Below are 24,635 nucleotides of genomic sequence, written 5' to 3'. Positions count from 1 at the left end.
AATGTTAGTTTATTGGATTTAGGGTTATTAAGACAAAACGAACTCAACAAAATCAATAAAACTTATTGAAAAAAAAAAACATCGATAACTTTTTATTGATGATGGTTAATTATTTACATTTTCTATCTACGAGTTTTAGTGCATAAAACGCAACACTTCCAAATTCTAAAATGTTGAATTCATTTTCATGAAAAGTAAAGGTATAGTTTCATTTGTTGTTGTTGTTGATTTTTTTTTTTTTTTTGAGTCTAATGTTGATAAGTTTCTATCACTAATAGACTTGAAGAATGTTGAATTTATTTTCATGAAAAGTAAGTAAATATTTACTTTTATTGTTCTTTTGGTAATGTTGATTAGAGTCTATTAGTAAAAGGTTTTTATCACTGATAGACTTGAAAAATGTTGAATTTGTTTCATGAAAAGTAAGTAAATGTATAGTTTCTTTGTTGTTCTTTTGGTATTGTTGATTAGAGCCCATCCGTGATAGTTTTTATCATTGATAGACTTGAAAGATGGTGAATTTATTTTCATGAAAAGTAAGAAAAACTATAATTTTTTTGTTGTTGTTGTTGTTTTGTTTAGTTGATAGATTATTGCTAGTGTGCTTTAAACTTCAAATGTGTTACTGATTACAGTCTATTAGTAATAGGTTTCTATCACATAGACCTGAACCATGATAAATATATTTTTCATGAAAAGTAAGAAAAAATGTAGTTTCATTGCAACTTAGTTGTTGTTTAGTTGATAGAATATTGCTAGTGTGTTTTTAGACTTCAAGTATATTGTTGATTGGAGTCTATCAATGATATGTTTCTATCATGGATGGCTTGAAGTGGTGAAATTTATCATGATGGAGTCTATCGCTAATAGACTTCGTACTATTAAAGTGTTTATTACTATTTTAACAAATGGATAAGCAAAGGGTAATTTTGAAAAACAATAAAAAATAAAAAATAAAAAAAGGGCAAAAAGAACATTAGAACTTCAAGAATTATCAAGCAAAAGATCAAAAGATTGCAAGAAACTAGAAGAATGAGAAGATCACAAGAAAACTTCTCCAAAACAAATAAGAAATTTTTCTATAATCAAGGATTGTACTCCTAATTTTGACTTAAAAATCTCCAAGATGCAATGATGTAGTACTTTAGTTTGGTGGATAGTAGTACCTTAGTTTTGTGGATACCATAGAACCTTAATTTTGTGGATATTGTAGTATCAACAATAGAAAAGATCAAGGATATACTTGACAATAACATTACCTTCATATGTACTTAATTATGTCATATTAATATAAAAATATATATATATTGGATCACAGGTTGAATTATCCCTTAGCATTTCTATTGAGAAAAAATTCTAAGAACTAATCACTTATTTTTTTAATGGGTATTGAAGTCTATCAATAATAGACCACATCACTCTCTATTACTGATAGACTTTACAATGTCATTATCATTGATAAGCTCCTTTCATTAATATAAGAGATTGACTATATATATTAGTTTTGATTGACATTTGTTAGACATAGTAACATATCTCCAATAGATAGAAGTCTATCATGGATGGGCACACTTCTTTAAATGGTTAGTGTAGGATTTCGATTTTCACTAAATAAAAATAATTTTGATAAATCAAAAGTATAATATTTTTTTCATCATACAAAAGAACGAAAAATCGATAAACTAGAAATGAAGAAAAAAATGGCTAATCGACTTAATATTGGTAATTACATGCATGACTATAGCATATATTCCAATTGAATTCTTGTATACAATTTATCTATCTGATCCAATGCCATTTCTCAACCACAAAGTAGACGATGCCATTGATTTTCAAGGTCACCCAATCCTCCAATGATTAGAGTTATGTCCCACCTCTCTCGCAAGTTCCTTATTTACATGATTTCACATTTTAAATAAAAGAAAAAATTAGTAATATTTTACATAATAATATTACTATGAGTCTATTAGTGATAAAGATTATATCAAAATAATGAATATCATTATAATGAAAGATGTTGACATTGGTTCATTGCTGATAGACTGATATAATTTAAAGGTGCATTGCATTGATTCATGGGCCAAAAACTGCAGCAATGCAAAACAAATGACACATCAAAACTCACCTTCATAGACTAATATCCTTTAATTATGTACAAAAATAAATAGAATACAAGGTCCATCAATGACAAACCAATATTATTGATAGACTGAGATACGAGTCTATCATTTTGAAAAGTTCATCACTGTTTGTAAGGAGAAAAAATTGAAACCGAAAAACATAATGATTTAAGTGATAAAACTCAGAGGAAAAATCACAATAGATGAATCCTATAGAAACCTTCGAATTAACTAGAAAAATCAACACGTTTCAATTAAACAACAACGACGCCTACAAAATCACAAATTAAATCAAGTTTTAAAAGCAAGGATAAATTCGATTCCTAAAACTAAGAGAAAAAATCATGCGCAAAATCTCAAGCAAAAACAGAGAGGAAGAATTTAGTGCAAAATGGAGATCAAATCCAAAAACAAGACGAAATCTCATCATACCAACAAATCCACAAACTTATCCTACAAAACCAAAAGGAAGAATCACACACAAAATTGAGAGAAAACCTAAGGAAAAATCTGAGAAATTTGAGACGAATCCAAAAAGAGAAGTAGAATAATATGCAAAAGTAAAAGAACAATGAAATCTATAATGAAGAACCATCAAATCGACTATCAAGAACAATCGACGAACAAGGGAATAAACTCGAGAGGAAGTACGCGTGCGAGGAGAGGAAATTGGTAAAACAAATCGATAAAATTGGGAAAGAGAAAATCGTGCTTTGAGGATATTTTGGGAATAAATATTAAATGAATAAGGATTTTAATGAAAATTTGCTATCTTTCCAAATTGTTTTGAATGATGTTATATCCTTATTTAGTTATCCTAAAAAAACTGCCCATTACAATTATCCAAAAAGAAAACTAATAAATTGAAGTGTTTGCATAGTGTCCCAAATAATTTTAGATGATTAAAAGTGTTTTTTTAATAAAAATCTAATAAATACCTCAAAGAACTTAGGATTAGATTAAAAACCATTTTTTAAAACTCTTGGGACCGTTAAAACTGACTTCTAAATAATTAACCAAAAATTTTCAAAATATGTAGTAGAAAACATATTTGACATTAGTACATTCACTTGATATAAAAACGTTTTATTGAGAATGCTTTTTAAAAAAATGCTTAAATTAGAGAGTAATTCATATATACCTTCAATAACTTTTCCAAAAATAATTTGAAAACAAATTTCCAAATAATGTAAAATTTTAATACTAAATAAAATAAACACCAACTACAGAAAAAATGTAAACAAGATCAACTATTAAAAAAAAAGGCATAAAATTGTTTTCAAACAAGTTCTGAAGCCAAGGTGGCCAAAGCCTCAATTTGATAATTATTTTATCTCGTATTTTTTTATTTATAAAAAGTGTGCGTATTTTTTCTAAACTTCCTTGGCACAATTTTCACGTAGTAAACATGAGTTTCTAGGCAAGTTTTTAAGAGCAACTTTTTTTATTTTTCAAAATTTGAATGGATTTTGAACACATCAAAAAAGTAATAATAAAACAAAAACATCAATAGACAATAATATTACGTTTTAAAAACCAAAATATATCAGATGGGGCCTTAATTAATTGAGATTATAAGTGTATAACGAACCAATTAAACTCCTTTTCTCTTTTGTATTTTCACTAGATATGATATTTTGAACACCGATTTACAAATTTGTTGAAAATGTGTTGTGTATTAGAAAGGTTTATGCCTCTTTAATAATCAGAAGGAAATCGTTGCAGCAATGGATTTAACTAACATACCAACATACCAACTACGTTCAAGTGAGCTTCTCACGCTGAAAGAACGGTAGCCGATTGGAAACACCTTTTCTTTAGAACTCTCGATGTCTTTTCCTGCCACCCGTACCCTTCTTTATAAATATCAACCTACCATTAAAATCGAGGGAGTTATAAAGATACCAAAGTCGAAAGGGCGGCACATTTTCAAATTCATAAAAATGACAATTTAAAAATAATAACCATAAACCCTTACACGTAAAGTTTTGAACCGACATAATATATCATGTTTGTAAAAATATGGAAATGTTAAACATTGAAAAATACATGGTTCATTTAATTATGTTATAAGAAAAAGAGAAAAAAACGATTAAAATTCAAGCCTCGTGGTAAGTGGAGCAATGTACTTTGAAGCATCACTAAAACTAAACTCTTTCTTTTTCTAATCATTAAAGGAAGGGATATGATAAATCATTAACTTACCGTGTCTAGAATTTTGTCATCAACTAACACACCTCCAATAACGTATATAGATTCATTGATAACTCCAGCTGCTGCATAGCCTCGTGTTCTTTTCATGGGTTCCTCAATGATCCATGATTCCATACGTGGATCATATACTTCAACGCTAGAAGCCATAGAACATCCATCGAATCCCCCAAGAGCATAACTACAAAGTATAGAACAACGTTAAATAAAGGGCTGCTGAAATCTCCACATGGATAAGAAAACTTATAAACTATTGCTTGCTGTACATTATGAATTGATAAAGTGCATCAATATAACATCCTGACTCATTATAACTCATAAGGTCATCCGCAATCATAACAAAAATTGCTTACAGTTTCTCGTTCAAAGTCACCAATGAATGACATCCTCGTTTTTCATTCATACTTGCAATTTCAGTCCATGAATGTTCTCGGATGTCAAATCTTTCAGCAGATCTGAGAAGGCAGAAATTGGAAGAGACCATGAAAACTATTTAAAAATCTTTCAAGCCATCTCAACTTTTGCATGCATGATGCAACAAATGAGATAGGCCTATAAAAAAAAAAAAACAAAACAAAACAAAAGTCATGGTATCTTACTTCATATAATCACTGCCATCAAACCCCCCTGTTGCATAAAGTACGCCATTGAGCTCCACTGCAGCAACAGCAAATCGCTGAAGAAAATCAAGAAATCAAAGGAATTGGTCAATAAACAAAATGCAACTGTAAAAGAAGCAATCAGTGGCAAGCATTTAAAGTAATGTTGAGAAGTAAAGCCATGACACATTAGCTAAGAACATCCTTTACGCTTGTTAGCATCTGGCCTCACATGAATCTACGCTCGTAAAGTAGAGCATGGCAATACCCAACCTTTAAACCAAAAAAGAAAACTCCAGGCAAATCTGTTTGTCATAATCAACATTTACTAGAATTTGCAAAATTAACCGAATGAAACTGAGTTATCATAGAGGTGGATAACTTAAAATTAAACATGACAAACATGCCAAAATCACCATTTACCCTTTTTAGCATTGACCTTGCACAAATCCATCGTCCAAGATCTAAGTCGAGCATCTCAACATCTGAGAATGACTCAATACCATTTCCACCACCAATAGCAAATAATTTGTTGCCAATGCTAACTCCTCCGAGGCTTCCCTTCGCCAAATTTAAGGAAGGGCACAAGGTCCACTGATCGGTCTCCAGGTTATATGATTCAACTTCAACAAGAAGAAAACAAATGAGAGATTATTTTATTACACAAATAAAGAATCCAAGAAAATTAGTAAAAGCTGATACCTGTGTTATACCATACACAACCATTACCACCACCAAAAACATAAAGCTGACTATTCAACCAAGCAACAGAAGCATATGCGCGTACAGATCTCATTGGCCTAAGAGATTTAATCATATCCCTAGAAGCATCATATAATTCCAAAGTCGACAAGTGTGATGCACCATCATATCCTCCAATAAGAAAAATAGATTCACAGGGATCCAAACATGAGTCTTCAATTTGTTCCTCCACCATGACCCTCTTTGCCTCTAGTGCATCTGACTTTGGCAAATAATTCAACGTCAAAAGACTCTTCAACTCCTGGATTTCACCTTCTGCACCCAACTGCCATAAGAAGATGAAAATTTTCATATCAATCGTATTAAGTTAGTGAGGGTTGTTGTCTTCCCTTAAGCCATTTTCATCTTTGGTAGAAGGAACATAAACAAGAGGCATTTGAGATCAAGAGAATAAACTAGTTAGAAGGATAGATTACTTAAAACACAAGCAGTACCAAGATCGTTCAACTCTCATCCTCGAAAAAACATCATCTCGCAAACCTTCAGCAAAACAGCTTCATTAGTAAGCCTTTTTTTAAATGTTTGATCATTTGACGCTAGTATTTCATAACGTATGTGAAGTATTCTCAAATATCACATTACAAAATCACCAGGGCAAACTGTCGACTTAAGAAAGTTGCATAGGTTCAAGTTCAGAAATTTTATATATTATTATTATATATATTTCATCTCCTATATTAAGGAATTCTTTAGAATTAACCTTAACATGTAGAGACCCACCATTCCTCTTATGGTCCAGAAGAAAGAATAAAGAATAGAGACAACCAATTAAAATTTTAAAACAGCACCATTCCTTGAATCAATAATACCACCGTATAATTTACTACTCTAAAGGTATTTGCAATGTCCTGATTATCCCGACTAGCATTTAGATTAAAACAACATGAACACGTTGAATTCTCGAAGATGAACCAAATGCCAGACATGCAGAAGGAAGGGGATAGGTTTATGCTAGTGGACTTTTGAAAGCAAGGCATTAAAAAAAGTACCAGCTTTTCCTCCAAGAAAACTATTTTCTTAGCTTGTTCTGCTTTAGAATCCTTTAGCTTTTGTATCTCTTGAACCAACTACAACCAGAGAGTAGAAAATGAAATATTAAAGCACATATAAAAAGCCGTGATCCAGAAAGATATGCACATAAAAATATATATTATATATGTAATACCTGGCCAATTAGAGACTGAAATTCAGTCGAAGATCCAAAGTCTTCTTCATTGCTCTCTTTGGACTTTATTGGTTCAACAGAACAACCATTACTCTCCAAATTCTTGTCCTTGCTAAAGGTAGTATGATATGTATCACTTGTTAAAGGCAACATTGGACTTTCATGATGATTCCTAGCCAATTGTTGTAGTTTATGCAATAGTCGGTTCTTCTCCTCTTCATTGGCCTCATTTGCATCACAATGAGCTCCAAATTCACTATTTCCTGCATCTAATGAGGAAGCAACATCTACAGTATCCGCTACTTGACTTGCCAGGTCAAAGTCCACCTCCATAATTTGTGGTTTGATCTTTTCACTTCCTTCCGTCGTTTCCAAGGAGGGGAGGACTGTACAGAAAGGTCTGCAGTTCGTCGAAGATTGTGGTACATTGGGAGTCATTGCTTGAGATGCCAATAAAGAAATCAATTTTTTTGTCTGAGCATGGTCAAGCTCGAACCAAAAATGATTGGGGCCATAATAGTTGTCTGTAATTATAGGTTTGAACTGATTTTCTAACAAAGGTTGGCACTGCTTCCGAACAAGAATTTGAACCTAATAAAAAATAGATACCATAAGAGAAAGAGCATTGCTTCAGGTGATAACTATTGTGCTCGTTACAGTCATGCAAATTAGGAGACGTAAAACAAGCATGGAATTTTCTGGTGAAACCTGAGCTGGATAAAGTGTTCTCTCTGAACCATCAGTAGTCCACCCATATGGATTAATATTCATCTGACCTGAACTAGCCGCCTCAAAGATGCCATGCAATTTTCTCCCGCTAGAGTTGAATAGGAACAAAGGCAAACCAGGATCAATGTTCTTAACATATGAAAAGTGTTGAGAAGGCAAGCCTGTATAGATGGAAAATAAAGATGTTAGTGATCAGAGGGCAGAAAAATGAAACGAAACAAGAGGATAATCTAGAGTGAAGAGGGGAGGAAAAATGTAAGAACAAAGTAGTGGATATCACCCTGTGATTTCCAACAAAATAAATGGCATTCTTTAAGCTACCAAAACGCCGAAGAGTAAATATAAAACTAGTAAAAGAAGTAAAGAAGAGAGGAGAGAAAAGAGAAAAAAGAATGAAGGAAAAAATCTTACGAACCAAAAAGCTGGTTGGAAAGACATTCGTTTATAGTGCTGTTCGTGCATCCAAATATTACACCTCCAAGGTGATACTTGCTCAAATTTCTGAATGATGCATCAGCATTAAATCGAGAAGAAGGTCCAGGTTTGAACTTTAGAGCTTTCTTTCCTGTATTCATTCTTTCATATGGAGAAGTGCAAAAGAAAAAATCTAGTTAAATACATAAACTGAAAAAAATATACTCCACATTGTAACCAAAGACACATGTCATCCCACACTCATCCAATGGGAATTGTATTCATCGTCCATTTTAACTATCTCTTGATTTATGTACAACAAACTCATCCAACGGGAATTGCATCATTACTTTTATATATATATATAAAGTAGGTTGTCAAGTGGTAAACTACCTTTAGTCCACGTAATTTATTTGTTGCTTACTTATGGCTCTACAAAACTGCAAGAAAAATATAAAACAATTTGGGGGAAACAGAAGGTATAAAAGCAAACATTAGCAAGGTGTAAGAACTAAAAAGTAATAATGATGATAACAAATTAACCTTTTGTGTGGTGATTCCTATTTGGTTAAATTCACCCGAAGATAGGGATCGCCCATTATTTATGAAGCAACAATAAAATATTGTCAAAATGATAAGGTGAGTGTAAAACTATTAAGTTTGAGAGAATCAAAATACTTTATTCCATTCACTAAAGAAATATATATATATAAGTTTACATGAGTAACAAAAGAAGGAAAGCGTAGAAAAAACCATAAAAGGAAAATATAACAAAAATATTTACAATGATAAAATATCCCTGATATTAGAACTATAACACTTCCCATCAAGTTGGAGCATGTATATTAATCATGCCCAACTTGTTACATAAATAATCTATATGTGTTCCATTCAAAGCTTTTGTGAAGATATCTCCTAATTGTTCTCCAATCTTTACATATCCTGTAGATACCAAACCTTGTTTAATTTTCTCACATACAAAATGGCAATCAAAATATGTTCAGTCCTCTCATGGAATACTGGATTAGATGCAATATGAAATGCTGCTTGATTATCACACCACAATTTTATCGGTGTGGTAATTTCAAATCTCAACTCAACAGAAGTTGATATATCCAAATCAATTCACACACAGACTGTGCCATTGCTCTATACTTTGATTCCACACTTGAATGTGACACCACATTTTGCTTCTTAATCTTCCAAGAAATCAAATTACCATCAAGAAAAACACAATATCCTGAGGTAGATCTTTTGTCTTCTTTAGATCCTGCCCAATTGACATCTGAGAAATATTCAATATTAGTATGACCATAATCCTTATATAATAAACCACGCCCGGGAGCAGCCTTCAAATAACACAAAACCTGTTCAAATGCAACTCAATGATCAACTGTAGGGCATGACATATACTGACTCACAATACTCAATGAATAGGTTGTGTCAGGTCGTATCACTGTAAGATAATTAAATTTTCCCACTAACCTCCTATATCTTTCAGAATCTTTTAGTAATTCCCCATCTTTTGTGAGCTATAAGTTAGGCATTACTAGGATACTACTTGGCTTAGCCCCTAGCTTCCCTGTTTCAGTCAACAAGTCAAGTACATATTTTCTCTATGATAATAGTATTCATTTTTTTATTCTTATTACCTCAATTCTAAGAAGTATTTCAACATGCCCAAATCGTTTGTATGTAATTGACTATGGAGAAAGATCTTTAGGGACTGGATACCTACAATATCATCACCAGTAATCACAATATCATCAATATATACAACTAACAAGATGACACCGCTCTCAAATCTTTTAAAAAAAGACTGAATGATCTGACGTGCTCTTCCACATTCCAAAGCTTTCAATCACCTGACTAAATTTACCAAACCAAGCACGTGGCCTCTGCTTTAATCCATCCAAGGATTTACGAAAGCGACACACTTTTCCATTTTCCCCTTGAGCAACAAAACTTGGTGGTTGCTCCATATACACCTCTTCTTGAAGATCACCATGAAAAATTGCATTTTTTATATCAAGCTAATATAGACAATGATTGATTGAAGCTAATGAAATAAACAACCTCACAGATGTTATGCTTGCTACTGAAGAAAAAGTATCAACATAGTCAACACCATAAGTTTGTGCGTTGCCTTTCTCTACGAGGCCTACTTTTAATCGAGCAACAGAACCATCAGAATTGACTTTAACTGCAAACACCCATTTGCAACCGATAGGATTCTTTCCTGCAGGGAGAGAAACTAAATCCCAAGTACAATTGTCATCTAAGGTAGTCACCTCCTCCACCATTGCGGCACACCAACTAGGATGAGACAAAGCTTCGTGAATAGTTTTAGGGAAGGGGCTAGGCTCTAAGGATGCAATGAATGAACATGTAGAAGGCAACAAATGGTTATATGAGACAAACGAGGAAATAGGATGAGTGCACTTACATTTACCTTTACGAAGAGTAATAGGAAGATCATCACTCATTTGTGGATTCAATGATGAAGAAGACTTTGATACTGGGCATGGAACTACAGGAGATGAAGAAGCCTCTGATACAGGGCATGAAATTGAAGGAGATTGTCGTCGATTGTAGACCTTAGCGATGGGTGGATGAATAGAGATAGACACAGGTAGAGATGAATCAAGAAAAGGATCAAAAAGGGAAACAACTACGTAGACAAAGAAATCATCCTTTGACTCCTTATGCTCCTCCTGACTCTTATTAAAAGAGAAAGAAGGTGAGGAGAAGAATGAGGAATGTTCAAAGAACATGAAATCAGGAGAGACAAGATATTTATTTAGACTAGGTCAATAACACTGCTACCCTTTTGAACACGAGAATAACCAATGAAAATACATTTTAAGGACTTTGAATCCAGCTTGGTATGTTGAAGTCGAACATCCGAACAAAGCAGGTATAACCAAATATTTTGGGTGGAATGGGAAACAAATGTTGTTTGGGGCATAAAGTACGAAAAGGTATTTTACCCTTAAGAATGGAAGAGGGTATGCAATTTATTAAGAAACAAGCTGTGGAAACAGCATCGACCCAAAAGGATTTTGGAACATGCATTTGGAACATTAAGGCTTTGACGGTTTCAAGAAGATGACGATTCTTTCGTGCTGCAACCTCATTTTGAGATGGAGTATCAACATAAGAAGGTTGATGAAGAATGTCATGGACATCTAAATAAGACTAATGTGCATGAGAGAAATATTCTTTAGCATTATCACTCCATAAGATTTTAAGAGCACCACTAAACTGAGTTTGAATTTCAGTATGAAAGCTACGAAAATGAGAAAGTAACTCGAAACGATTTTTCATTAAATATAACCATGTTACATAAGAATGGTCATTAACAAATGTAACAAAATATCAAAACCCTCCTTTGGACTCAATAGAACACAGACCCTAAACATCAGAATGAATTAATTCAAATGGAGCACTAGCTCGTTTATTGACTCGATGATACAAACTCAAATAATGAAATTTAGCAAACTTGACTCACAATTTAAGGAAGACGAATGTTGAAACTGGGAACGAAGACTTTTCAACACGACCCAAACGACAATGTTCTACAGAAGGAGACGACGCGTTAGAGCATGTGATGGCTGTATATATTTGTGGTTCAAAGATATAAAGACCTCCAAATTCACGCCCTTTACCAATAGTTGCTTCATCGTAAGATCCTGAAATAAGCAATAACCAGGAAAAAAAGGAGACACATCAATGAAGATCACGAGTGAGTATACTGGCTGAAATCAAATTAAAGGAGAATTGTGGTAAATTTAAAGGTGAATAGGCAGATGTACAAAGATTAAAGAATAAACTGGAGTTACCTATCATATGGTCTGTAGCGCCAGAGTCATTGACCCATTTCGAAATGGATGAAAGAAGGCATTTAGAGAACTTACCTATATATGCGATGGCAACAATGGGAGTAAAAGATGTGTCTTCAATGACTCTTGATATTATTGAAATTTAGCAAACTCCTCTGCAGAAATCATAATTGACTTGTCAAGATTATCATGAGTATAAGCAACATGTGCAAATGGCACCTTTTGACCCTTATTCAACAATTTTCTGCATTCAAATTTTGTATATCCAAGTTCACGACAGTAATAGCAAACAACATCTCCTAAATTTGATCAGTGGTTATTGGGATAACTTTTGGAGCTATTTGATCTAACCCCCTTATTACCTTTATAATCATTTGTGCGCCCAATCAAAGCATTGCTCGAATCAGATAACATAACTGCTTGTGGCTTTTCTGTACGAATTATTCGTGTATAAGCTTCTTCCAAAACGAGATGTTTGAGCTTGACAAAACTTGATCTTTGGTCATCTCATATTTAGGTGCAAGACCAACTAAGAAATTCATGATAAACAACTTTTCACATTAACCCATTAGAACTTTTGGATCAGTGCTAATTAGCATTAAGGCATTGAATTCCACACATGTATTTTTGACCTACATAAAGTAACTTGTAAGCTCTCCTTGATCAGGTTGATATAAAGTCTTACAAACATCAACACTCTATTAATGTTCTCTTTCCCATAATAAAGAAAATCCAAATATTCTAGTAGTTCCTTAATTAATTCACAGTGATTTACTAACTCAACGATTTCACAGTCGATAGGATCTTGATTTGTAGAAGCATTCTTGAATCATCCCACCACCAAATCTTTTTAGTAGCATCTCTCGATGGCTATTCCATAATATGATCATTCATCTCAATGGTCCTAATAGAGTGGTGAACATTTGATCTCCATGAATAGTAATTTGATTCATTCAACTTGTTTCTTGTCTCAGACATGACTACTAGTTTCTTGTCAGCCACTACCCCAAAACAAACAAAAAACGGACAGAAACACAAACAGAAGATGAACACAAACCCATGAACACACCACCAAACAAACAGAAACAAACCACAAACAATGAGTATATAGCCCAAACAAACACACTACCAAAGAGAGCCAACAAATCCAATGACACTGACAGAAGACGAACAGGAATCAGTGGTGCATGTGCCTACATACGTCGGGCATGAATCGGACGTCAACAAGAATGGGTGCGTGTGAGCTTCACACGCTAGTCAAATGGACACCGAACTTTGGGGTTTTGTAGATTGGTGGTCGGCTCCTCGTTGGACTAGGCAATGTCGAAAAAGAGCAGAAAAATGACGGTGGGCGGTGGTGGCTGATGACGGCAAACAAACCGAGGACAGCGGTGGTGGGTAAAAGTATAAACCCACTGCTCCACACAAAAGAAAACCCTAAATGTAACACAAAAAAATGGTCTAAATTCCCAAACCCTAATTTTCTCTGTCTCTATACCATGTAAAACTCTTAGTTTGAGAGAATTGGAATACTTTATTTCATTCACTAAAGGAATATATATACTACTGTTGAAATATGTTAAATTAGCCCTAAGGGCATTTTTGTCTTTTTACTATATTTGCTAAATTAGGGTTTCACATTCTTCTATTTATATCTAGGGTTGGGTCTATTGTAAAGTAAGATAAAATAATAAGTTCTTTTCTATCGTGGTTTTTCTTCCCTGAATTAGGGTTTTCCACGTAAACTCCTTGTGTTATCCTCTTTCCCTATTTCAATATGGTATCAGAGCAAGGTGATGAAACCCTAGCCCCGGTAGAAGAAACTCAGTCGCCGAACTTAGTAGGTGAAGGTACGCTGAATGATGAGACTGTGATTCAAGCAGCGGTTGACCGATATCTCCGAACCATCATCGATCGGAATCTTCCAGCCGAACAGCCGATGCACGCAATCGGGTCACAACCAATCGGATCCTCAGCATCGCTCACAACCATCTCAGCCTCAAACGTTCTCCAGCCGGCGCACGCGATCGGTCTACAACCAGTAGGCATCTCGGCATCGCACAGAATCGCGTCTTCACCAGACGATTATGGGTACGTTCCAGTTGTCGGGTCGAGTCAGATCGGTCTACAGCCGGTAGGTATCTCGGCGTCGCACAGAATCGCGTCTTCATCAGACGATTATGCGCATGTTCTAGCTACCGGGTCGGGTCAGATCAGCGCGACTTCTTCCGCTACACAGCAGATCGCCGAGCTGTTCATCCGTTACCCACCATCACAGCAGTCTGGGAGCAGCGCAGGTCACGGGTTGCCGAACTTTACTGCTGGTGTACTTCCGGCAGTAGCGTCTTCACAGCATCATGGTGGACAGTTTCTTCCTCAAGTATATCCGGTTCAGCCCCAGTTTCGAATGGGTGAATCCAGTGAAGAAAATCCCATGGTATTTAGACAGAAAAATTCCAGATCTGAATCTCATGGGGAACTCCAACAACAATTAGCTAGTCTTCAGCAACAGATGGTTGCCCTGGGAGCCCGATTGAATGGCCATGATTCTTCCCCGATGTATTCAGAAAATCCGGTATCAATGTTTCCTAATCCAACTTCTAATCTTTTATCTGGAACAATTGGAAATTCTGCAGGAATGATCACGGGAGAGAAGTTGAATGGGCAAAATTACTTCTCTTGGTCCCAAACCATTAAAATGGTTCTTGAGGGACGCCATAAGTTTGGATATTTAACTGGAGAGATACCACGACCGAATCCTGGTGATCCCCAAGAGTGTGTCTGGAAGGCTGAGGATTCTTTGCTCCGCTCAATGTTAATTAGTAGTATGGAACCACAAATCGGGAAACCCCTACTCTATTCAGCCACTGCCCGGGATATTTGGGATGCAGTCCGAAGGTTATATTCGAGGCGTCAGAACGCATCCCGCCTGTATACTCTACGTAAACAGGTTCACGAATGCAAACAGGGGAGCATGGATGTAACATCATACTTCAGCAAGATGTCGTTGTTATGGCAAGAAATGGATCTATGTCGGGAGATCATCTGGACCTGCCCACAAGATGGAATTCAGTACTCCAAGATAGAAGAGATTGAGCGTGTGTATGATTTTCTTGCCGGGCTACACCCCAAATTTGATACAGTTCGGAGTAGAATACTAGGGCAGAAACCAATTCCGTCTCTCATGGAGGTATGTTCAGAAGTTAGATTGGAAGAAGATAGATCAAGTGCAATGAATGGGCCAAGTGTTATCACTATAGAGTCCACTGCCTTCAGGGTGAAGTCCACTAGAGCTGATGGTGACAAGCAGAATAGTAAAACACCCCCAGTTTGTGAGCATTGTAAAAAACAGTGGCATACGAAGGATCAGTGCTGGAAATTGCATGGTCGCCCTCCAAATGGTAAACGTCGCCCTCCGAATGACAAGTCGAGATCTGGGCGTGCTCTAGTGGGTGAATCAGTTGAGGGGACTGCACAACCTCAAACACAGTTTCCAGTGACTAATCCTGGGGATTCAGGTACCGTAGGAATCGGAACAGTTGCTCAATCAGGTAGTCCTCAATCCTTGAGTTTCCTTGCTGAGGGGAATGAGTTATGGATTCTAGATTCAGGAGCAACCGATCACTTGACTGGCTCATCCGACCGATTTCTCTCATACTATCCAAGTGCTGGAAATGAGAGGATTCGAATTGCGGATGGGTCCTTCGCTCCTGTTGCTGGAAAAGGCAGACTATCACCATTTCATGGATTAACCATGCAAAATGTCTTACATGTGCCCAAAATCTCTTACAATTTATTATCAATAAGCAAAATAACAAAAGATTTGAACTGTAGAGTTGTCTTCTCACCAGATACTGCTTTGTTTCAGGACTTGAGCTCGGGGAGGACGATTGGCACTGCCCGATATGACAGAGGCCTATATTTCCTTTCTACGGATGCTTCCTCCAGAAGCTTGTTTAGGACTAGCCTTTTATCTTCTTTTGCTATATCTGAAACAGATTATTTATTGTGGCATTTTCGTCTTGGACATCCTAGTTTTCAATATATGCAATATTTGTTTCCTCATTTATTCCATAATGTGAATGTTTCTTCATTATCTTGTGATGTCTGTATACGTGCTAAACAACATCGCGTGTCATTTGTTTCTCAGCCCTATAAGCCTACCCAGCCTTTCCACCTGGTTCACAGTGATGTCTGGGGTACTTCGAACATCAATACCCTGTCTGGTAAACAGTGGTTTGTAACTTTCATTGATGATCATACCCGACTTACATGGGTATATCTTCTTGCTGATAAGTCCGAGGTTTTATCTACCTTCAAACAGTTCTATACCACTGTATTAACACAGTTTAACACAAAGATTGCCATTCTCCGAAGTGACAATGGTCGTGAGTTTGTCAACCACACCTTCCAGGAATTCCTAGTGTCAAAAGGGATCATACATCAAAACTCGTGTGCATATACTCCACAACAAAATGGGGTAGCTGAACGAAAAAATCGCCATCTTATTGAAGTAGCTCGTTCCTTGATAATTCCAGCATCTCTTCCTCCGTACCTGTGGGGAGATGCGATTCTTACCGCAGCTCATCTAATTAATAGAATGCCTTCCCGAGTCCTAAAGTTTCAAACCCCTCTTGAGTGCTTCAAAGAGTCCTATCAGTCTACCCGTCTTATTCCTGAAGTTCCTCTTCGTGTGTTTGGGTGTACAGCCTTTGTTCATACTCATGGTCCACATCGGACTAAGTTTGCTCCACGAGCTAAAACATGTGTGTTTGTCGGGTATCCTCTTCATCAGCGAGGCTATAAATGCTTCCATCCTTCTTCCAGAAAATATTTTGTTACTATGGATGTCACGTTCCTTGAAGACAAACCGTTCTTTCCCGTTAGTCATCTTCAGGGGGAGACCACGAATGAAGAGACTAACAATTCCACGTATTCCATACCCATTAGCCTCAACCTTGAGCCTAGTCCGGATATTCCTGAATCTGAGGTTAGTCCCAATATTCCTGGACCTAGTCTACCTAGTCTTGAACCTCATTCGGCTCCTATTGTTCCTGTGTCGGTTCTTCCTACTAAACAAGTGCCCTGGATAACGTATTATAGGAAGAATCTCAGAAAGGAAATTCAGGAAACCTCTGATGTTCCATCAGAAAGTGTCCAAGCGTCAGAACCAGCACAAGTTCAAGATCCCGTTGTCTCAAAGGAGAGTCTTGAAGAAAAGTCTGGGAACCTATAAAGTGACGAAATGAGCTCAGAGAAGGTTGAAATGTCAGGAAGGGATGAGATGCTTAATAATCCTCAAGAGGATGCAGAATTGTCTCAAAAGTCCGATACTGAAGAGAGACAGACGAAAACTGACAACTATGATAACACCCTGGATATGCCAATTGCTCTGAGAAAGGGAACCAGGTCATGTACAAAATATCCTTTGCATAGTTTTTTGACCTATAATAACTTATCTCCTGTTTTTAAGGCTTTTACTACTCAGCTAGATGCTCTAACAATACCTACCAGTGTACATGCGGCCATGGAAGTTCCCGAATGGAAAGCAGCAGTAATGGAGGAAATGAGAGCTCTTGAGGCAAATAAGACTTGGGAGTTGGTAGCTCTCCCTAGAGGTCACAAAACAGTTGGTTGCAAATGGGTGTTCACAGTGAAGTATAAGTCTGACGGAACACTGGAGAGATATAAAGCCAGGTTAGTTGCTAAAGGATTCACTCAGACTTATGGAATTGATTATTCAGAAACTTTTTCTCGAGTAGCTAAGTTAAACACGATTCGTGTTCTTCTGTCTGTCGATGTGAATAAAGATTGGCCCCTACATCAACTAGATGTAAAGAACGCATTCCTAAATGGTGAGTTGGAAGAGGAAGTTTATATGAGTCCACCTCCAGGTTTTGAAGCTAAGTTTGGGAATCATGTTTGCAAACTCAGGAAGTCTTTATATGGGTTGAAGCAGTCTCCTAGGGCATGGTTTGACAGATTCACCGTGTTTGTTAAGTCCCAAGGGTTTGTTCAGGGACATTCTGATCATACCTTGTTTACCAAAAAATCACCTTTAGGAAAGATTGTTGTGTTGGTAGTGTATGTTGATGACATCATCCTATCAGGGGATGATACAGCAGAAATTACTAAGCTAAAACAAAGGATGGCGAGTGAATTTGAAATTAAGGATCTTGGTAGTTTGAGGTATTTTCTAGGGATGGAAGTAGCAAGATCGAAAGCAAGAATATCTGTTTCTCAACGGAAGTACACTATGGACTTGTTAAAAGAAACAGGGATGACCGGATGCAAACCTATTGACACCCCTATTGAGGTCAATAGCAAACTGAAAAATGTTTTGGAAGGAGTCCCTGTGAATAAGGAGAGGTATCAATGTCTAGTAGGAAAACTGATTTACTTGTCTCATACTAGACCCGACATCTCCTATGCTGTAAGTGTAGTAAGTCAGTTCATGCAGAGTCCATATGAGGAGCACATGGAAGCTGTGACTCAAATTTTGAGATATTTAAAGTCCACTCCTGGGAAGGGCTTGGTATTCAGGAAACATGACACACGAAGCATCGAGGCATATACTGACTCAGATTGGGCCGGATCTGTGACTGATAGAAGGTCAACCTCAGGGTACTGTACCTTTGTATGGGGAAACTTGGTAACTTGGCGGAGTAAAAAACAGGGTGTAGTGGCTAGGAGTAGTACTAAGGCAGAGTACAGAGCTATGAATCTAGGAGTGTGTGAAGAAATCTGGTTGCAGAAAGTTTTATCTGATCTTCACGAGAGTAGTACTGGGCCTATGAAGCTGTATTGTGATAATAAGGCTGCCATCAGTATTGCAAACAATCCCGTACAACATGATAGAACCAAACACGTTGAAATTGATAGGCACTTTATTAAAGAAAAGTTAGACCGCGGATCTATTTGTATTCCCTATGTACCTTCAGTCCAGCAGATCGCCGATGCCTTTACGAAAGGGTTATCAAGACAGACGTTTGAAGCTTGTATTAGCAAGTTGGGCCTTGCTGATATCTATGCCCCAACTTGAGGGGGAGTGTTGAAATATGTTAAATTAGCCCTAAGGGCATTTTTGTCTTTTTACTATATTTGCTAAATTAGGGTTTCACATTCTTCTATTTATATCTAGGGTTGGGTCTATTGTAAAGTAAGATAAAATAATAAGTTCTTTTCTATCGTGGTTTTTCTTCCCTGAATTAGGATTTTCCACGTAAACTCCTTGTGTTATCCTTTTTCCCTATTTCAATAACTACAAGTGTACAATAATAACCAAAGAAGGAAAGTATAGAAAAAGCCATAAAAGGAAAATATAACAAAGATATTTACAATAATAAAATATCCTTAATATTAGAATTATAACCATGAGAAAGAAGGTAGACACTTAAATGCTTAAAGGATCATTTATGTGCAAAAAAAAAAGGACAACCGAAGCTACGTTGAGTGAAGTTACAGATATAAAATTAAGTCAAAATGCATAAGGTTCTTCCCAACCTTCCAAATATATGACAGAAGAAGGGGGAAGGAAAACTGAAGCTACATCAACCACAATGTAAATTCTAAACATGGACAAACGAAACAATTAGTAACCAAAAAATTAATGGTGTAGATAATAACATTAACGAAACTTAGTGAGAAATTTCCTTATCTTCAAACCATGACAGTATGATTAGTAATTACAAAAGGAAAAGCATAGATCTATGTATGGGATAAACAGTTGTTGGTGAAAAATTGAAAACTGTAAAAGTCAAATTTTGATAAAAAAAGGAATCATAGTTTAAAAAACTAGCTAATCAGACGCGAGCCCCTCCTCGGGCGGATTCCTCCTTTTGCTCCTCAACGTACGGGGTATTAGCAGCCGTTTCCAGCTGTTGTTCCCCTCCCAAGGGCAGGTTCTTACGCGTTACTCACCCGTCCGCCATAGCTTTGGCTAACCTTTTCTTTAGTATTTCCCCCTCTCTTGTTCTATTCATACTATACACTTATTACCTTCAAATTCCGTCTTCGATAACAACAAAAATATATTTTGATTTTATTGATATAAATTGATCTAAGATGGATAGAAAAAAGATCAATTAAGTGACTAAATGATATGTAGCGCTGAAGAGGAAAAACATGATATCGTTCGAGAAATTAGCATTTATTCAAACACAACGTATTTAAAAACAGGATCCTGGAGTGAAAAGCAAAATACAATTCGTTTCAGAAGGAAAAAAACATTTAAATTACCGACATTATCAAACTAATATGAACAGGTTTCTCATGTACATCCGCAAGCGCATTTAAAAATACGTAGCATACTTCGCCAGTGATTCTTATCATCTTAAATGCACCAATCTCCGAGCACTACTCAGATAACCAGATTTTGGAACAAGAAATACAACAAGAATCCGCACTTCGAATTGATCATCACTAGGCTTCTTAAATACTAACTGCTAAGAGACTAGAAACCAGAAAAATCCATAACCTCTACAATTATAAAACGAGAATAATATGGATTCATTTTCAATTCAAAACCACAGAATCATACGAGAATAGTGTCGAATCATTTTCATCTCTAGCCTTCTTGAATACTAACTTCTAGGGGACTAGAAACCAGAAAAATCCATTACCTCTACAACTATAAAACGAGAACAATGTCGAACCATTTTTAATACAAAGCCACATAATCATACTAGATTCTCACTATCTGAACAATTACCTTCCTCTGCAGACGACTGATTCAAATGAAGACCTCACCGCTGGAACAAACGAAGTTTTTCACGGCGATGGATTCAGATAGAGGTATCAATATCTGGTAACTCTTCCCGAAAATCTTCAGGATAATGAAGTTTGCTTTCACTTTCTCATAATCACGAGAGAGAGAAGACGAGCAGAGCGGAATGTGTGCTTTACTGCGTGAAATCTCAAAACAGAGCGCGAATGAGGCGTTCGCATTTCTTAAAAGCGAGCCCGTAGAGGGTCTCACTGAGGTAGTGAATAAACCGGGAGGCCGGCTTTTAGTATGGATGAATAAGATTGCCACGTGTTACGTGAATGTTTCATCAATGGCACACAACGGTCTGGATCAAAAAATTGAAACGAGTAATCCTAGAGGTTGAAGAAACGAGTGAAGACTAATTGAGAAATGAAAGTATAAAATTGTTAGTTTATATGTTGGTGGAGTTTATATGTTTGTGTTTGAGATGCATAGTTAAGTTCATTTGTCTAGGATATCTGGTCCAATTCTTTAAACCCTAAATAATCTATTTATGATGACTATTTTTTTTAAATTGTTTTATTCAGTAATTCTACTCATCTTTGTGTTGAATAAAATATGGATTACAATTTTTGAAGTTTTTATTTTCCTTTTTTCTTTCTTTTTTTCTTTCTTTTTTTTTTTTTTGGTAATGAACAACAATTAATCCACTGCATTTCTTATCGAATATATTTAAATAAAATGGAAAACTAAAGAGAAATCAAACTTTTTATTCCTTATTTTTCTCCATGAATTTCATCATCTTCTTCTTTTTTTTCTTCTTCCTGTGTTGTTGTTTTGTTTTTTTATTGTTGCTCTACTCTGTCGTGAATTTTGTTAATCGAATCTCTATCATCACCTTAGTAGTCAATGAAATACCATCACATTCTTCAATAGTTTCACTTTCAATTCTTCCAAATTTGGAGGATCATCAGTGAACAAATATCCATTTTTCACTATTTCTTGCCAAAAAATATTCCAAGAAAAAAATCTTCATTTTATGATTTTTTTATGTGGTATTATTCAACTACATATACATACTTTTTCAAATATCATTAGCACTCATTTGATATGTAAAGTCAAGTAAATATAAAAATATATTTTACAAATTTCTACGTATAATATTGCACTTATTGTACACAAAATACTTTAACCTTTATCGGTCTTATATTAGTCGAAAGTGGTTGTCAAAATTAATTATCGAAGATGATTTCGCTAGAATTTGTAACTTGAGGTGGTTTTTGGAGTTTGAAGTTGGTCGCATGAAAGTGATATTGGAGTTAGTAGTCGGATTTTGTTGTCGGAGGTAGTTTTTGGAGCCCGAAGTTGGTCATTGGAATTGGTTGCATGAAGGTGGTCATCGAAGATGATTTTTGCCAAAGTTTGTAGCTGGAGGTGGTTGTCGAATCTCGAAGTAGGCCACATGAGAGTGGTATTGGAATTAGTGTCGGAGTTTTTGTCTTTGGAAGTGGTTGCCGGAGCTCGGAGTTGCTCGTCGAAGTTATTCATTCAAAGGTCATCATTGAAGGTGATTTTCGTCAAAGTTTGTAGTTGAGGTGGTTGTCGGAGCCTACTAAGGTGGTTGTCAAAGTTGGTCCTCAGATTTTCTCACTCGAAGATGGTCATCGAAGGTAATTTTCATCGGAGTTTGTAGTTGTGGTTGTTGAAGTTGGTCGTCGAAGTTTGTTGTAGGAGTTGATTGCCGAAGTCCAAAATTGGTCGTTGGAGTTGGTCGTGTGAAAGTGGTCATCGGAGTTGGGTCACAAGAATTATCATCGGAGGTGGTTACCGAAGCTTGAAATTGGTCGTCAGAGTTGGTCAACGAATTTATCATTGAAGGTGGTTGTCAAAGCTCAAAATTAGTTCCAAAGTGTGGTAGTGATAGTCGTCGACAGTGGTCGATGGATGCAGTCATTGGAAGCATTGGAACAAGGAAGAGTGGGGGGGGGGGAGGGGGGGGTGAGTTGGTAAAATAAAATATACCAACTCAACTCCACCAACATTTAAAGTTGGTAAGCCAAACATTGAGTTGGTATATTATACCAGCTCAACTCAACTCATATTGTGAGCCAAACACCCCCAAGCATTTTTGTATGTTTGGGTTCTTTAGTGTATGCATTCCATAAATGGAACTCTAGGCAACAAACATTTTGGTAAGTGCGAAGGAGATTAGAACTTCTAAACTCAAAGGGAAGGAGATATATTATGTTCATGTTGTCAAATAAATTAAAAGTTATAGGCCATAATAATGATTCTTAAAGTGTAAATAGCAAAAGAAAAATTTTAAAGGAGGTATTTTTAAATGTAGAAAATGGACAAAAGTATTTACACAAATAGCAAAATTTACCAAATTCGCTACAACTCGGCTACAGCCCATGTACATTTTAGGTGAAATTCCAAAACAATCCACGCAACTTATGCGACAACCTGATTACCCGATTAATTGCGCGCTTCATTAAGTTCAGGTTGGTGAAGGTATGTAGTTTGGTGGTTGTTTCTTCTTTAAATATGTTAGAATGTCATTTCTTTGAACCAAAATTCACAATTTCTTGATAAAAGCAAGGAAACAATGATATTAGTATGATATTCAATGATAATGTTTTATCAAATTCACATTTTCTTCTTCTTCTTCTTCTTCTTCTTCTTCTTCTTCTTCTTCTTCTTCACAACTTCATTTTGATGGAATTATATCGTTTTGGATTTGTTTTGTAGGGTTTGAAGATGAGGTTTGGTGAAATTGAACTCTAATCCAATCAAATTGAGAGCATTTAATCTATTTTTTGTTGAAAGGAAATGAAATTTGGAGAAATGGGTTTGAGAAAATAGAGGGAATTTTGAATTGGGTAAAGAATTAAGGGAATTTCTTTGTACATAAACTCTCAATCGAACGTCTATCACTATAGATACTGATAGTTGTCTATCAGTATTTATTATGATAGGTACTGATAGACTACTATCAATGTCTATCAATGATAAACAGTGATAGTGTTCTATCACTATCTATTACTGATAAATATCAATAGACTACTATTAGTGTCTATCGGCATATAATAATTTTGTTGATAGTTCTTTTGCTAGTTTTTGGTGTTGGGATTGGTGTCCTAATTCTCCTTGAGTCTCGTTGTTTGTAATGATACACATTATTTTATGAATAAAATAACTGTTATTTCATTCTGGCATTTACTCATATCCAATAAACAAAACTCCACGGTTATCTTTTGTAAACTTAAGCATGTATATGTGATATACAAGTGGATCATGCCTTAAGTGATGACCTAAATAAGTTTGTAGTATAAGGATTAAGGTGGGATACCTAATCCTGGTGACACTACGGATATGGCATGCTTTGTAGAGGTTTGCAAGTGTTGTAAACTACTACAGACGGTAAATCCTGACCATTCATGAGGAGACTTGCGAGCAAGGGTGTCTTATACAAAGAGTTTGTACAAGATCGGACCACGAGATGACTAGACTCTGCATATAACGTCGTTGATACTGAAGACTTACATCTCACATAAACAACCATAGGGGATACGACCTCAATCCTAAGTGTTTTGGGAACTCTTGCCTTTGAGGGCAATCCTTTGATTAGTATGGGTGAGAGTGGCCAGATTGCCAACTCAATATGCCTACCTTTTTTAGGACTTGTCTGATTTGGGAGCTGGAAACTCAATTACACAAAATGGAATTCACTCCTTCCCCAAAACAGGGGTAAGTAGAGAGATTGCATCCTTAAAGGTTGATTTCGATTGCATCCTTAAAGGTTGATTTCGAGGCTTGAACATAGTGGCCACAACTTTTCTTTGGAAGAGAAGACTCAGTCATAGTGTGACTACGACTTATGTTCATTAGAGGGATTAGTGGTACTGAATGAGTTAGATGTAACTACAGGGGCATAACGATTATTAGTCGAGTTGTACTTACGAGCGATCTGTAAAGGGTTATTGCACTGCTGATTGGTTAAGATGGACACATAATATATCTGTGGTAAGAAGAGTTCAGTTGTCGATCTTTAGTGGAGTGTCTGACAGTTAATGGATGGTGGAT

The 24,635-nt window shown here is 36.0% G+C and overlaps 1 protein-coding gene across 18 annotated transcripts; it reads right to left on the bottom strand.

Annotated features, from left to right (window-relative positions):
* Nucleotides 1–1,601: 1,601 nt before the first annotated feature.
* On the bottom strand, nt 1,602–20,989 carry LOC120091336 (influenza virus NS1A-binding protein). 18 transcript variants are annotated; one of them, XM_090307583.1, is made up of 14 exons: nt 20,553–20,837; nt 11,918–11,997; nt 11,512–11,692; nt 8,002–8,162; nt 7,566–7,747; nt 6,858–7,448; nt 6,682–6,759; nt 5,633–5,957; nt 5,354–5,553; nt 4,931–5,007; nt 4,685–4,786; nt 4,326–4,512; nt 3,867–3,992; nt 1,602–1,889 (listed from the first exon to the last, which is right to left on the bottom strand). In XM_090307583.1, exons 4-13 carry the CDS (start codon nt 8,159–8,161, stop codon nt 3,897–3,899), a joined length of 1,998 nt encoding a protein of 665 aa, XP_090163709.1. In that variant the 5' UTR covers nt 8,162; nt 11,512–11,692; nt 11,918–11,997; nt 20,553–20,837; the 3' UTR covers nt 1,602–1,889; nt 3,867–3,896. The 18 variants fall into 18 exon arrangements, with proteins under 18 accessions (XP_090163709.1, XP_090163712.1, XP_090163710.1 ...); XM_090307586.1 differs by having other exon boundaries at nt 3,875–3,992; XM_090307584.1 differs by lacking the exon at nt 11,918–11,997 and adding an exon at nt 8,394–8,440.
* Nucleotides 20,990–24,635: the final 3,646 nt, after the last annotated feature.

This window comes from Benincasa hispida, chromosome 11, assembly GCF_027475165.1.
Source record: "Benincasa hispida cultivar pf3 chromosome 11, pf3_genome.v1.1, whole genome shotgun sequence".
In the NCBI taxonomy this organism is placed as follows: Eukaryota; Viridiplantae; Streptophyta; class Magnoliopsida; order Cucurbitales; family Cucurbitaceae; genus Benincasa; species Benincasa hispida.
This window is presented reverse-complemented; position numbering and strand designations above follow the sequence as displayed.